The sequence below is a fragment of the Pongo pygmaeus genome, chromosome 2 (assembly GCF_028885625.2).
Source record: "Pongo pygmaeus isolate AG05252 chromosome 2, NHGRI_mPonPyg2-v2.0_pri, whole genome shotgun sequence".
NCBI lineage: Eukaryota > Metazoa > Chordata > Mammalia > Primates > Hominidae > Pongo > Pongo pygmaeus.
In genome coordinates this window covers 198,527,693-198,539,974 of record NC_085930.1, presented here as the reverse complement: position 1 = coordinate 198,539,974, position 12,282 = coordinate 198,527,693, and the positions used below count along the sequence as shown (strand labels likewise).

Here is a 12,282-nt window from a genome sequence, read left to right as displayed (position 1 = left end):
TCCCCAGGTTCTACTTTAGGATAAATAAGGAGGAAGGGGTCAGAATGTGTCACATCCATTTTGCTGGGGCAAATCTAGCAGACACAATGTGGTTCAGAAGCCAGCAGTTCATTAGATTGTAGCTAAGGTGATGAGATCCTGCTCTTAGAATAGCAGGTTCTGGCTGGGACCTTCTTCTTGATCTTCCTACTTTTCTGGCCAGAGTATTTATCAGGTCATCATATTCTGCTTACCTTAGGTGTGGCCTATGATTCTGCTGAGCTCTGTTCTGAAACTGACAAGTTTATGCCAGGCACTCTGTACATCACTCAGCTCATTGTCTACATGTTTTTTTCCCCATAGTAAAATGTCATTCCACACTTTCTTTAGCAGCTGAAAGTGTGCGGTGGCTCACGCCTATAATCCCAGCACTTTGGGAGGCCATGGCAGGAGGATCGCCTGAGATCAGGAGTTCAAGACCAGCCTGGTGAAACCCCATCTCTACAAAAAATACAAAACTTGGCCGGGCATGCACCTATAACCCCAGCTATTAGGGAAGCTGAGACAGGAAAATCGCTTGAACCCGGGAGGTGGAGGTTGCAGTGAGCCGAGATCGCACCACTGCACTCCAGCCTGGACAACAGAGCAAGACTCCATCTCAAATCAATCAATCAATCAATCAATCAGTCAATCAATAAGAATAGCAGGTTCCTGGTTGCGTAGCTTTCTGCATATGGCAGAGAAAACCAATACCTTAGTAAGTCAAATTTGCTGTGTTGTTCTGGAGTCACTTCTGGAATCCCAGCCCTAGAGCTTGTGTCTCCAGCTTTTCTAATGATATTGTAAGTACTTTATTCCATATTTTAAAAGATTTTGTGTTTAAAATAGTGAAATTGTTTATGTTACGTGAAACTGAATTCAATCTGAAATAGGCAAAATGGAAGAAGAAGCATCATGTCTCTGCCGCTAGCAAGTTATGGTGGCTTTCTTGGGTATGTATAACAGTAACTGGGTCATATTATTATTTCAGAACTCTGTTTCTTCACTTATAAAATGGAAAGCAGTCCTGAGGCAGAACATGGAAATGGTAGCTAATTTATTTGGCCCACTAAGAGAAATTTCTCTCACTACTGTCTTCCAGGATCACCATGGAGTACGATATTGTAGTTGTTCATTTCCAGGTGATACAACAGAAGTATCTATAAATCTGGTTCCAATTTTTTTCCTCAGTCCACTGGTCACAAGGAGCTTCCCAGAAAGCCATAGATGTGGGTTAGGAGGGAGAAGAATCAGCTTAACAATAACTTGCAACACTCACATATATGTTTATTGCAGCACTATTTACAATAGCAAAGACATGGAACCAACCCAAATGCCCATCAATGATAGATTGGATAAAGAAAATGTGGTACACATACACCATGGAATACTATGCAGCCATAAAAAGGAATGAGATCATGTCCTTTGCAGGAACATGGATGAAGCTGGAAGCCATCATCCTCAGCAAACTAACACAAGAACAGAAAACCAAACACCGCATGTTCTCACTCATAGTGGGAGTTGAACATTGAGAACACATGGACACAGAGGGGGAACAACACACACCATGGCCTGTTAGGGGGTGGGGGGTGAAGGGAGGGAACTTACAGGATGGGTCAATAGGTGCAGCAACCATCATGGCACACGTATACCTATTTAACAAACCTGCACATTCTGCATATGTACCCCATTTGCTTTTTAGAAGAAATAAAGGAAAAAAAAAGAAATTAAAAAAAAAGAGTGAGAAGAAAATGTAGTAGGAACAGGAGTTATGGTCTTCTGGGACACTTGCTCATGAAACTTATTTGTGCCTTCAGGACGTGCTTAAGCCTTATCTTGTATATATCATCTCTAATATAATATATAATATAATGCCATTGTGCATGCCCAACTTTATGGTTTGAAGGGTCAGACAACATCTAGTACATTCTCAGGCTGCACGGCAACTTGATAGCCTATGGCCAAGTGGCCAAGTGTTGTTTCTTTCTTTCTTTTCTTTTCTTTTTTTTTTTTTTTTTTGATAAGGAGTCTTGCTCTGTCGTCCAGATTGGAGTACAGTGGTGCGATCTAGGTTCACCTCAACCTCTGCCTCCCAGATTCAAGCAATTATCTTGTCTCAGCCTTCCTAATGGCTGGGATTACAGATGCCCACCACCATGCCCAGCTAATTTTTGTATTTTTAGTAGAGACAGGGTTTGGCCATGTTGACCAGGCTGGTCTCAAACTCCTGACCTCAGGTGATCCACCTGCCTTGGCCTCCCAAAGAGTCTTAAGTTTCTAATGGAGCCCAGTGACAAGCCAACAGCTGTTTCTCAAAAAAATATATATATCTGGGAGGATGGCATATCTGTGCTTAAAATTCTGAGGTCTACCCAGTGATTCACCTAGAGGGACTGAACAAAGGATCCATGCGTCGTCTATATCTGCCACAGATACTTTGAGCCCCTTTGGATCTGCTGGGTTATACAGCCCAAGTGGTAAGGCAGATTGCATGGTAGCCTGGACCTGTTTCAGATTCTTTTCCTATTCTGTGCCCCACTCAAAATTGGCAGCCTTTTGGATTACTTGGTCAATGTATTCAAGTAGCAGACCCAAATGAGGTATATGTTACCTTCACGTCTAAAGAACCCCATTAAGTACTGAGGGGTTAACTAAGAAAGTTAGTCATGTAGGGCAGCAATTTACCGTTTACCTTAGGATGTGTATATTGACATGCCCCAGACCACTGATCCTTTACAAAAGTTACTGATGTGACTTTTTGGTGACGAAGAAAAGAATTTTGAGGCAATACATTTCCTTGCATATGTTTTATACAAGTGTTAGAACAGTTACTACTTCCTGCTTTCCTGGTTTCATCAACATGATATCATCAATGAAATGGACCAGCATGATGTCTTATAGAACAGAGAGGTGATCAAGATCCTTGTTGACTAGAATATGACATAAGGTTAGAAGGTTGATATAGTAACCCTGAGTATATTGCTGGCCCTACCAGCTGAAAGCAAACTGCTTTTCATAATCTTAATAATAGATTAGAAAAGAAAAGAAAAAGAAAAAGAAATTCAAGATCAATAACTGCATACCAGGTGCCAAGGAATGTATTGTTTGGCTCAAGCAACAAAACTACATCTAGATCAATAGCTGTAGTTGGAGTCAGCATCTGATTAAATGTATGATAATTTATCCTTATTCTGCATTGCTTCTAAACTTATAAACAGATTTGACTCCTAAAAAGTAAGTGAACAAGTGTGATTCATGAGACAGTAAAATAAATTCCAAAATAATTGTAAGGTTTTGCCAACTTATATCTATAGAGGAAGAACGTGTATTGGCACTGATTCCAAGGTTATCAGATCAGAAACATAATGTTGGAACATGAAGAATTTATTGATTAGAGTGGACCAGGCCAGGATTCTTGATCCAATGTATTTGGGACACTAAGAGTGGCTTTAATAGTTTGCTTTGTTAACTAAACTATCAACCTAAAGAAAGTACACATTAATGAACTTGAAATGCCAGAGGAAGGCATCTAAAGGTTTGGGGAGCTCGGGACGCACAAGCGATTTTATTGTGTACAATCTTTTCACTTAGCCTCTATGTCCCCTAAGAAGTTCCAAAGATGCTTTCAACCCCAAGGCCAGAGACACATTTCTGAAGGAAATCCTACTATTCTTGAATAGTTCCATGGTGGCCATTCTCTGTGGGCAAGCATGACAGTGGAAACCGCTGCCATTAAATTGAGATCCCTAAATTCAATCAGGATGGGGGTATCCTGGAGTGGCAGGTGCTGACTCAAGTCAGACTTCAAATCACTTCTGCTTCCACAGGTTAAATAAGACTTAAGTAGGCTGTCCATCTATTTTTGTTCTAGGGACGCCATGATCAACTAACTAATTCCAAAGAACTCTGTGGATCAAACCATCTGTTTACTGCTTTGGCTCTGCTGTCCATCACGATAATCATGCCCATCTTGTCCTCTAGACTGAAGACAGAAAAAAACTCATTTAAAAACAGTGGTGGTTGCCAGATGCTAGAGAAGAGTAAATTTAACAGTGACTTAGGCAAAATTATACGGTAAAGTGTTAAACAAATAATTTAGAAAATAAATTTAAAAGTTAGAAAACAGTAATTACTCAGAATTAACACAATTTCAGTAAAAGTAATCTATGCTAAAGTGGTCTCATTTGTGCCTTCAATGAATTTACCCAATCAGGAAAAGAGTTACATATTATATTATAGTATGAAGTTATTCATACACTTCATGTGAACAAACAGTGTGATAGAAGAAACCTGGATTTTATTAATAACAGTATAGTGGCAAATAAAGAACAACTCCATTCTAATTTGCACTGATTAATCTATATATGAACTGCCAAGACAAGTGTTGAATATAATATTTTAAAAGAAGTGTTAACCAAACAGAATAGTCTACAAAGAAGAGACAAGCTCAATAAGGACTCTGGATAATGCATCGTATTTAAAAATGATTGTGGTCACTGGAGTTTTGTCTCTAAATACAAAAATAAAACTACTATCACTACCTTTTAGGAGAGCACCTGCCTTTATAGAAAGTGTGAATATGTGAACTAGAAAATTAATTTATTTGGGATACCTTCAAAGGAATATCTAGCATCAAATCTATAAATTTCCAAGGAGAGAGGTTTGGGTGCAATGTCCAGAAAAACCTTCTACTTGTTGCTGTTGCTCAGTAGTGGAATTAACTGCTTTAGAAAGCAAGGAGTTCTGGGCTCTTGGAATGTTCACACAGAAGCTGATTTTCCATCTGCCGTGCATGCTCTGGTTGAGGGCATTCCTGCAACCTCAACCAAAGGAGGCTAAACTACATGACCTTTAAGATCCTTTCTAATCTCAGATTCCATGAAGAGTGCTCAGAGAATATTAAAGAAAGGAAAAGGAATTTCTGAGATGCATGGGGTAAGCATTATGGGCAGGACACGACAGACAAGTTGGTGGTTCAGAACACTTGATCTCAACGCATCCACAATATATCAAGATCTGTCATATCTACCTTAAAAACATAGCAGTTAATTAAACTGGGCTCGCAAATTCCATTTGGCTTCACTGAAAAGGGGACTGAGATGTTTACTAAGAACTTTTTAAAATCGAATATAAAATAGCACACGAGATACAAGGTCTAGGTTGGGAAGCAGTCTCATGACTTTATTCCTCATATTTCACATTGGCTGCAGGCCTGCAATGAAAAATGGCTCATTTTTTTTGGTCTTGGGCTTTGAGGCTAAAGAGAGGGTTTAGCAGAGGATATCATAATTCCTTTTTGTGGATACAGAATTATCCTAAGCAGTTGCCAAAATCAGATAGAATAAGACAAGTATTGGTCGACTCTCAGTAACTCCAAGGCCTCAAACAGAGTTTTTCCTTAGCTTCTGCGGAACTGGTTATCTACAAGGAAATCAAAAGGCCTAGTCCCCTAACTGCTTTCGGAGCACGTTGTGGGAGGTGCAGACCAAAGGTGAGTTTACACATCAGTGACTAAAGTTTCCTGCCACTAAGCATAAGAAGTCACTCATGAGCAGCGTCCCTAAACCACAGCTACAGGATGTGGGCACAAGCCCTTGTATAATTGTTGGCCAAGAGCCAATGAGCATTCATCCCTGTGCAAATACCTTGGCTTTTTTATGTTGTTGTTAACCTTTGAAAACCACAGGCATTAGTCTCTCTCTTTCTTCCCCTTGGCACAAGTCATCTTCTTTTCTCCAACTTGGTCTCTTGTGTGTAAAGAATTTCTGAGGAGCTTTTAAGCCTAAATTTAATACTTTTGCCCTCCCCGTCTCCTGCCCCACAAAATGCCAGCAGAGGTGAAGCTGCCTTACAAAATATCTGCTGGCTCTGCCAGCTTCCGCAGCTTTGTTTGGGCTTTTTTTATCAGATAGGAAATCGGAGAGCTCTATGTGTCCTCAGCCTTTAAGAAAATGATGGCAATTTCTGGAAATTCTTCCCAAACGACTGTGCCCTATTGTTTTCTCACTTCAAAATTATCTCAACAACTACGATACATCAATTCAGATGGCATGTCTTTCCCATGGAATACAGATATTATATTGGGAAGAGCAGTGGGCTAGGGATAGAAATTGGAAAATGTGGTCTAATCTCAGTATTTCCAAAAATTCACCATCTTCTTTTTGAGAAATGTCTTTCTAGTTTCTAGGCCTTTGCTTCATTTTCTGTGAAATAAAAGCACTGAATTTACATGGTTTTTCTGCCTTCTTATCACCAGAACTCTATAAATAGGCTTCCTAAGAAGGTTTCAACAAAGGCTCAATAAAAAATGGACCTCAAGGCAAATCATTCAAAAGTGCCAACTTACAAGTGAGCTTCTCTTTTCTGCCTTAGATGACCTTAAGATGACCAAAGGTCGGGCCTCCAAACAGGCCCAATTGACCACCGAGGAGTGAGTCCTGGTGATTGTTTAAAACTCCTCCTGTTGTGTTAAAACATCTATCCACTTTGAACTTTCTAACCCTCAGAACTGCCTATGATATATCAGAAGATAGTGAGGCATTTGTCAATGGAGCTGTTGAAGCAGTTTCTGAAATAAAGCTTATCAGAGATTTTTCAAGTGGAAATTCCTGAATGAGATAAAGATCAAATAATGAAGACCTCCAACCATGACATTTTGGTTATGAAATGCTTTGTACTGTACTTAATGTATCTTGTGTCTACTCCTATTATCAATCAAACTCATCATGCCATTTGCTAAACTGTAGTGGTAAGTTCAAATGATAGTCTGATAAAAACTCCAAGTGTACATATAGGTCCCCTGGGTTGTAGCTCCCTGTTGAGCTTAAGGACAAAGATCCCAAGTAAGAACACCAAGTGTAAAATGAGAAAACCATAATCAGTAGGTCCATGGTAATGAAGAAACAATTTCTGGAGGAAACTTAGTTCCCTTGGATGTTTTCCCACCTTCTACTGCGAAAGTCGCATCACTCTCTAGGCAAATACTCAAAACTTTCTGTTTAATAAAAGAATTTAACCTCATTTCATTGAATCCTCACAAGATCTTTATGAAATAAGCAAAAGTAATATAATTGTCTCCATTTCGCGGAAGAAGAAATTAAACCTTGGGAAAGTTAAGGAAATTTTTCAGGGTCTTCCATGATTGATCCAACTCTTTCCTAAGAAAAAAATGGGTCTAATTAACTAAGTACTAGCAACAATTATGTGAAAAATGATAGGGTCACTGGCCTTAAAAGATTATGTCAATCATTTCTCCAAATGGTATCATACAGCAATTCCTCTCACAATATCTACTTTATCTAGTCTTTCCTTGAACATACCAAGTGATGGTGGGCTCACTGTTTAAAGAAGCAACACATTCCATCATTGAAAATTTATAACTATAAGAAGTTCTTTCTTATCTTGAACTGCTATCCAAATTCCTAAATCTTCTCACCCTCTGGTCATAATACTGCTTTCTAGATCCCATTTAGCATTTAAGGGGATATCCTATATATGACAGTTTTTACAAAATGTGAAGGGAATTCATAAAGACCCTCATGTCGTCTCTGAGTTCACTCTTTATGGAAAACAGCTTTGATTCCATTAAATGCTTATCCCATTGTTACAGACTGGCTCTCAGAACTAAGAAACATCTCCCTCCTGTCATTCTTTCTGAACTGTTTCCATTGATGATGGTGCACTGTGTCCTTTAGAAGGTCATTTGGGAACAGTCTGGCTTAGGTTACAAAGGGGACAAATGTGCAGAGAGAAGTCGATTGTCAGGCTGATCCTTAAATGGTAACTCAAAAGAATGTGCTGGACATTTCAGAGGCTTCTGCCAATAAATGCCACTATCTTGAGGCAAATGGGGATTTTCGGGCAGCAGTATTATAATAATTTGCCAATTATGCCTGCTTCAGAACCAGTGCCAAAACAATCCAACGACTTTTCATTCCACTACTGTTGACAGGACAGCTATGGATTTCAACATTTCCTTTTACAGTCTGAATAGAAGTTCCCTGCCTTGGGGACTATAACAATATTTGCCATCATGGGGGAAAAAGTGGGTGCTGTAAAGGCAGAAGAGAGGGAAAGAAAAAAAATTAATGGAAGTAAACAAAGACAAAATAAAATAAGAGTTATTCAAGGTTTAGGGTTTGAATGCCTGCATTAAATTGATGTTTATAAATATATCAGAGGACAAATCTTCGAAATTGAGGAAGCAAGCTTTTCAAAGAAAAGACTTTACACTTCACATAAAAGTCAAAAAAAAGTTGGCTGGAATTTCGACTTAAACATCAACAAAGATGTGTCAATTTTGAGTCTTGGGAAAGGCAAAAAGCTTATTGTAGTAATGTCTATGTAGTCAACATTCAAAGCTTTTTTTTCTAAATAAATTTAGTTAAAATAAGATCTGAAAGAAAAAAGAAAAGAAACTTGAGAGATGCAAACATATGAGATAATTTCCTGGGTTGTTGAAAATTAGATCTAAGTCAGGAAGAGACAAAGAGGAAATAAGAGAGAAAAGAGCAACGAGAATAGAGTGTTAAGACAGTGTTTTTGAAAACATGGTCTTCAAAACCCTCTGCGATCCATGGACATTCCATATGCAGCACCTCTGAGGCCTAGAAAGAAAGATGCCTGTGGCATTCTCATCTTCACTCCAACCACATTGATCCTACTTTTATCTGCTTCATATATTCTGCTTCTACAAAAGATTTCATTAGAAGAAAAAGGTCTGTTATTAAAAAATATATATTTGAACAAAAGATGGTATAAGTAAATGAGCTAGAAACCAAGTGTAGGATAGATTGAAACAGTCAGCCTTGGAGTAGGCATTCCATTTAACAGGCTGTGGTAATAATTGGTTGAGCGGAATTAAAAACCTGATCTAATAATACAGCTATAAGAATGGAAAGGAGGAATATATGAACAATTTTGATAAGAGAATGAGCTTCAAGTTTGACATCTGGGCATCGGAATACAATGCTAAGCCATATAGAGATGTGATCATATATAGGATGTCATGGCAAGGAATTTAGAGAAATCAAAATTGACAGACTTCAGGGATGGATAACTGGGACCATATAAATGCCACAGAGAAATCCGGGATTTTGATAAGGCTCAATTAAGAGGCCATTGGGACACTGATATATAGATGATTAGCCGTCAGAAATGCAAAACTGAATCTTGGAATAAATATTAGGAATGGGAATATAAATTTGGAAGTCATCCTTATCAAGTGGTAGCTAAAATACTACAGATAGTGAGACCCCAATGAGAGAGTAAATCAGGATAAGAGGGCTGAAGTCCAAGACCTAAAAAAAAAAAAAAAAAAAAAAAAAAGCCTACATTTAGAGAGCTGAAGCAACAGGACTTAAAGAGTCTTCTTTCCTGAGTTGATGATCAGGCACTCATTTGATAACAGTATTTGATAGGCTCAGCAGCATTTATTTTCTAGTTTTAAGAAAATTTGGTTATTCTTGTATGAGGTCTAAAGTGTGTATCTATCAGTCCAATCAAGCTTTTAAATTTTCGGAAATACTAAATTTCAAAATCATAAAGCGTCATTTAAAAATAATTAATTGCTTCAGTCCAAAAATAGGGTGGGTCAAAATGGAATTTTCAAAGTGACATATCTATGGATGATATACTTATGGTACCAAAAAGACTCTCAAAAACCGATACTCCCACGGGCGAGGGAATAGCCAAGTTTGTTGCGGTTTCCAATGAATGACATCAGCCCTGTGTAGGTCTCAATCAAAATGGGTTCGGTTAACACCATCAGTTTCTTTCCTCTTCCAGATCCAGTTGAATTCTTGTGGGCATTCTGGATAGCTGGAACAAGCTTAGACATGAACCCAGACAACTGAAGAAGAAAAAAAGAAGGCACAAAGTTAGTTATTGTAGATTAAGTTGAGAGATACTCATCTCCCCAGCCAGTCTTCACAGAAGTTGACTACTCTCCTGGGGCTGCAGTTATTCTTACTTCTTAAACATAAATGGTTAAATGTATCTCTATTAAGTTAATTCAGTTAATAACTGTGCTTAACTCTATTAAGACTAACTTTCCTCAGGCCCAATTTTGCTTCTTAATGTCAGAAATAATATGTGATTTTTTTCAGTTTGTTTATCATCCACATAAGTCTACCAAGTACCATTTTAGTTTTAGCTGCTTTAATATTTTGTTAGTATGCAAATAATTTGCATTGGTATTGGTACTGTAAACTAACTCTCTTTTTCACTAATAGATGGAAGGGCATCTGAAATTCCTTAAGAAATATTGATGAAGCGCCTACAACAAGTTCCAGGGACATTTTAAGTTGAAAAGACAGGCAAAAAAAACCCGCTGTCACGGAGCTCACATTCTCGTGATTTCAGACAAAAAATATTCATAAAAATTTTGAGGGTGGTAAATTCTAGAAGGAAAATAGAATGTGGTAAAGGGATAAAAAGAAATGAAAGTTAAAGTTACTTCACATACTGTATTCAGGGCAAGTCTTTCTGAGGAGGTAAAACTTCAACTGAGACGCACACAATGAAAAAGAGCTAGCTATGTGAAGAAGAAATTCCAAGCAGAAAACACAGCATCTGCAAAAGCTGTAAGGGAGGCATGAATTTAGCTTCTTCAAGGGACACAGAAAACGCCTGTTAGACAGAAGTCTAGGGATCAAAGGAAAGAGGTTGAAGCACTAGGTGTGAAGAGTCTTCAGGGCCATATTAAGGGCTTTGGATTGATGTGATTTTAAGAAGGAGTTCAATGTTGTATGCTGTTATTTTAAAAATAATAATAATCCTAGCTACTGTGTGGAGTCAAAACTAGAATGCTGTTAGGGCTAAGAATGGAAGCAGGAAGACAAGATGAGCTTGGAATTCACTTCAGGAGTCCAGGCAAGATACGATGGTGGCTTGGACAGTGCAGCAGTGGAGACCATAAGAACTGGTTAAATTAGGGATTTGGGGGGCAGGGGGGTCGAGCCAAGGAATTTGTTGGTGTGATTGAATTTAGGGATGAAGAAAAGAGAAGGAAAAAAAATGACACCCAGATTTTTAGCCTGAGCAACTGGGTAGATGGCGATATTATTATTGAGTTGAGAAAGCCTAGGAGAGGTACAGATTGGAAATGGTAAGATACAGGGATGGAGGATTTTGTTGCAGACATGTGGTTTGAGTTATCTCACCAGAAATCCTCTTACAGATTTTCAGTAGGCAACTGGATATAGAATCTGGGACCATGAAGAAATATACAGATAAAAAGTCCATGTCTATAAATTTTTCATAATAATAATCACAGACCCAAAAGTCAAGAATGATATTCATAAAGTGAAGTAAGTTAATAGCCTAAACATGACAGGATATGGGACAGAGAGTAGGAATTAAATTCAGGAAATTCTTGTTGGATAAGATACTAGGCACTGTGGGCAATGTAGAGGGGATCTGGTAGGTAAACTGAGGATCTAAATGTTACAGGGATCTACCCAATACCAAATAACTAGTAAATGATTGGGCAAGGGCTTGGACTCAGGTCTCCTGACTTAACTCCTGAAGTCCTCTCTTTATAACATTGCTGTTATGAGCAGGATTATAACATTCTAATTTTTAGAAAATTTAGTTTTAAAATTCTGATATTTAGGGAAGAATTAATGTTCCTCATTTGCAAAAGGGAGAAAATATTACATTCATTAATTTTTAAACCATGTTCTTTAGAACACTAGATCTCTTCACAGATTGGGTGGGTACATATAATTTATCATCCAAATCGAAATTCTTTTGAAAAGAAAGGAAGTGCTATGTGACTAATGTTGGGACAACAGGTACCTGAGGCTTTGAGGAGAGGATGTCAACAAAAAGCCAAAAGCCAAGCAGGTAACTTATTTTAGTCTCTTCAATCACATCAGAGCTGCTCTATTTTTATCATCAGTTTTATATATTTGAGTTCCAAGTAAGATTTTACTTCTTTTTAAATGAAAATCACTTGCCTAGGAAACTTCAGCTCTGGCAATCAATGATTTAATCCAAAAAGATCTATAGTGCCGACTCTCCAACACATCTCTCAAAACCAGGCTTAAATCCTGTATCTTCCACAATGCCTTCCCACAAACTCAAGGGAAAAGTTGACCTTTTTTTCTCTTATGTTTTTCCTATACCTATACCTCCACTCAAATATTTCATCTGGTTTTCTATGAAGTAGAGTCACAAATGTGGCTGTCTGTACAGCTAAACCAAAGTTTCTTCACCTTGGGACTATTGCTATTTTAGGCCAGACAATCTTTGCTATGGGAG

The 12,282-nt window shown here is 38.1% G+C and overlaps 1 protein-coding gene across 13 annotated transcripts in view; it reads right to left on the bottom strand.

Annotated features, from left to right (window-relative positions):
• Positions 1 to 7,001: 7,001 nt before the first annotated feature.
• The window catches only part of TPRG1 (tumor protein p63 regulated 1), a 222,305-nt gene continuing 217,024 nt past the window's right edge, over positions 7,002 to 12,282 (bottom strand). For all 13 annotated transcript variants that reach the window (XM_054482648.2, XM_054482650.2, XM_054482655.2 and 10 more), the window contains one exon: positions 7,002 to 9,868. In XM_054482648.2, the coding sequence (XP_054338623.1) occupies positions 9,674 to 9,868 (195 nt within the window). In that variant the 3' untranslated portion in view covers positions 7,002 to 9,673. The remainder of the gene's footprint in view (positions 9,869 to 12,282) is intronic.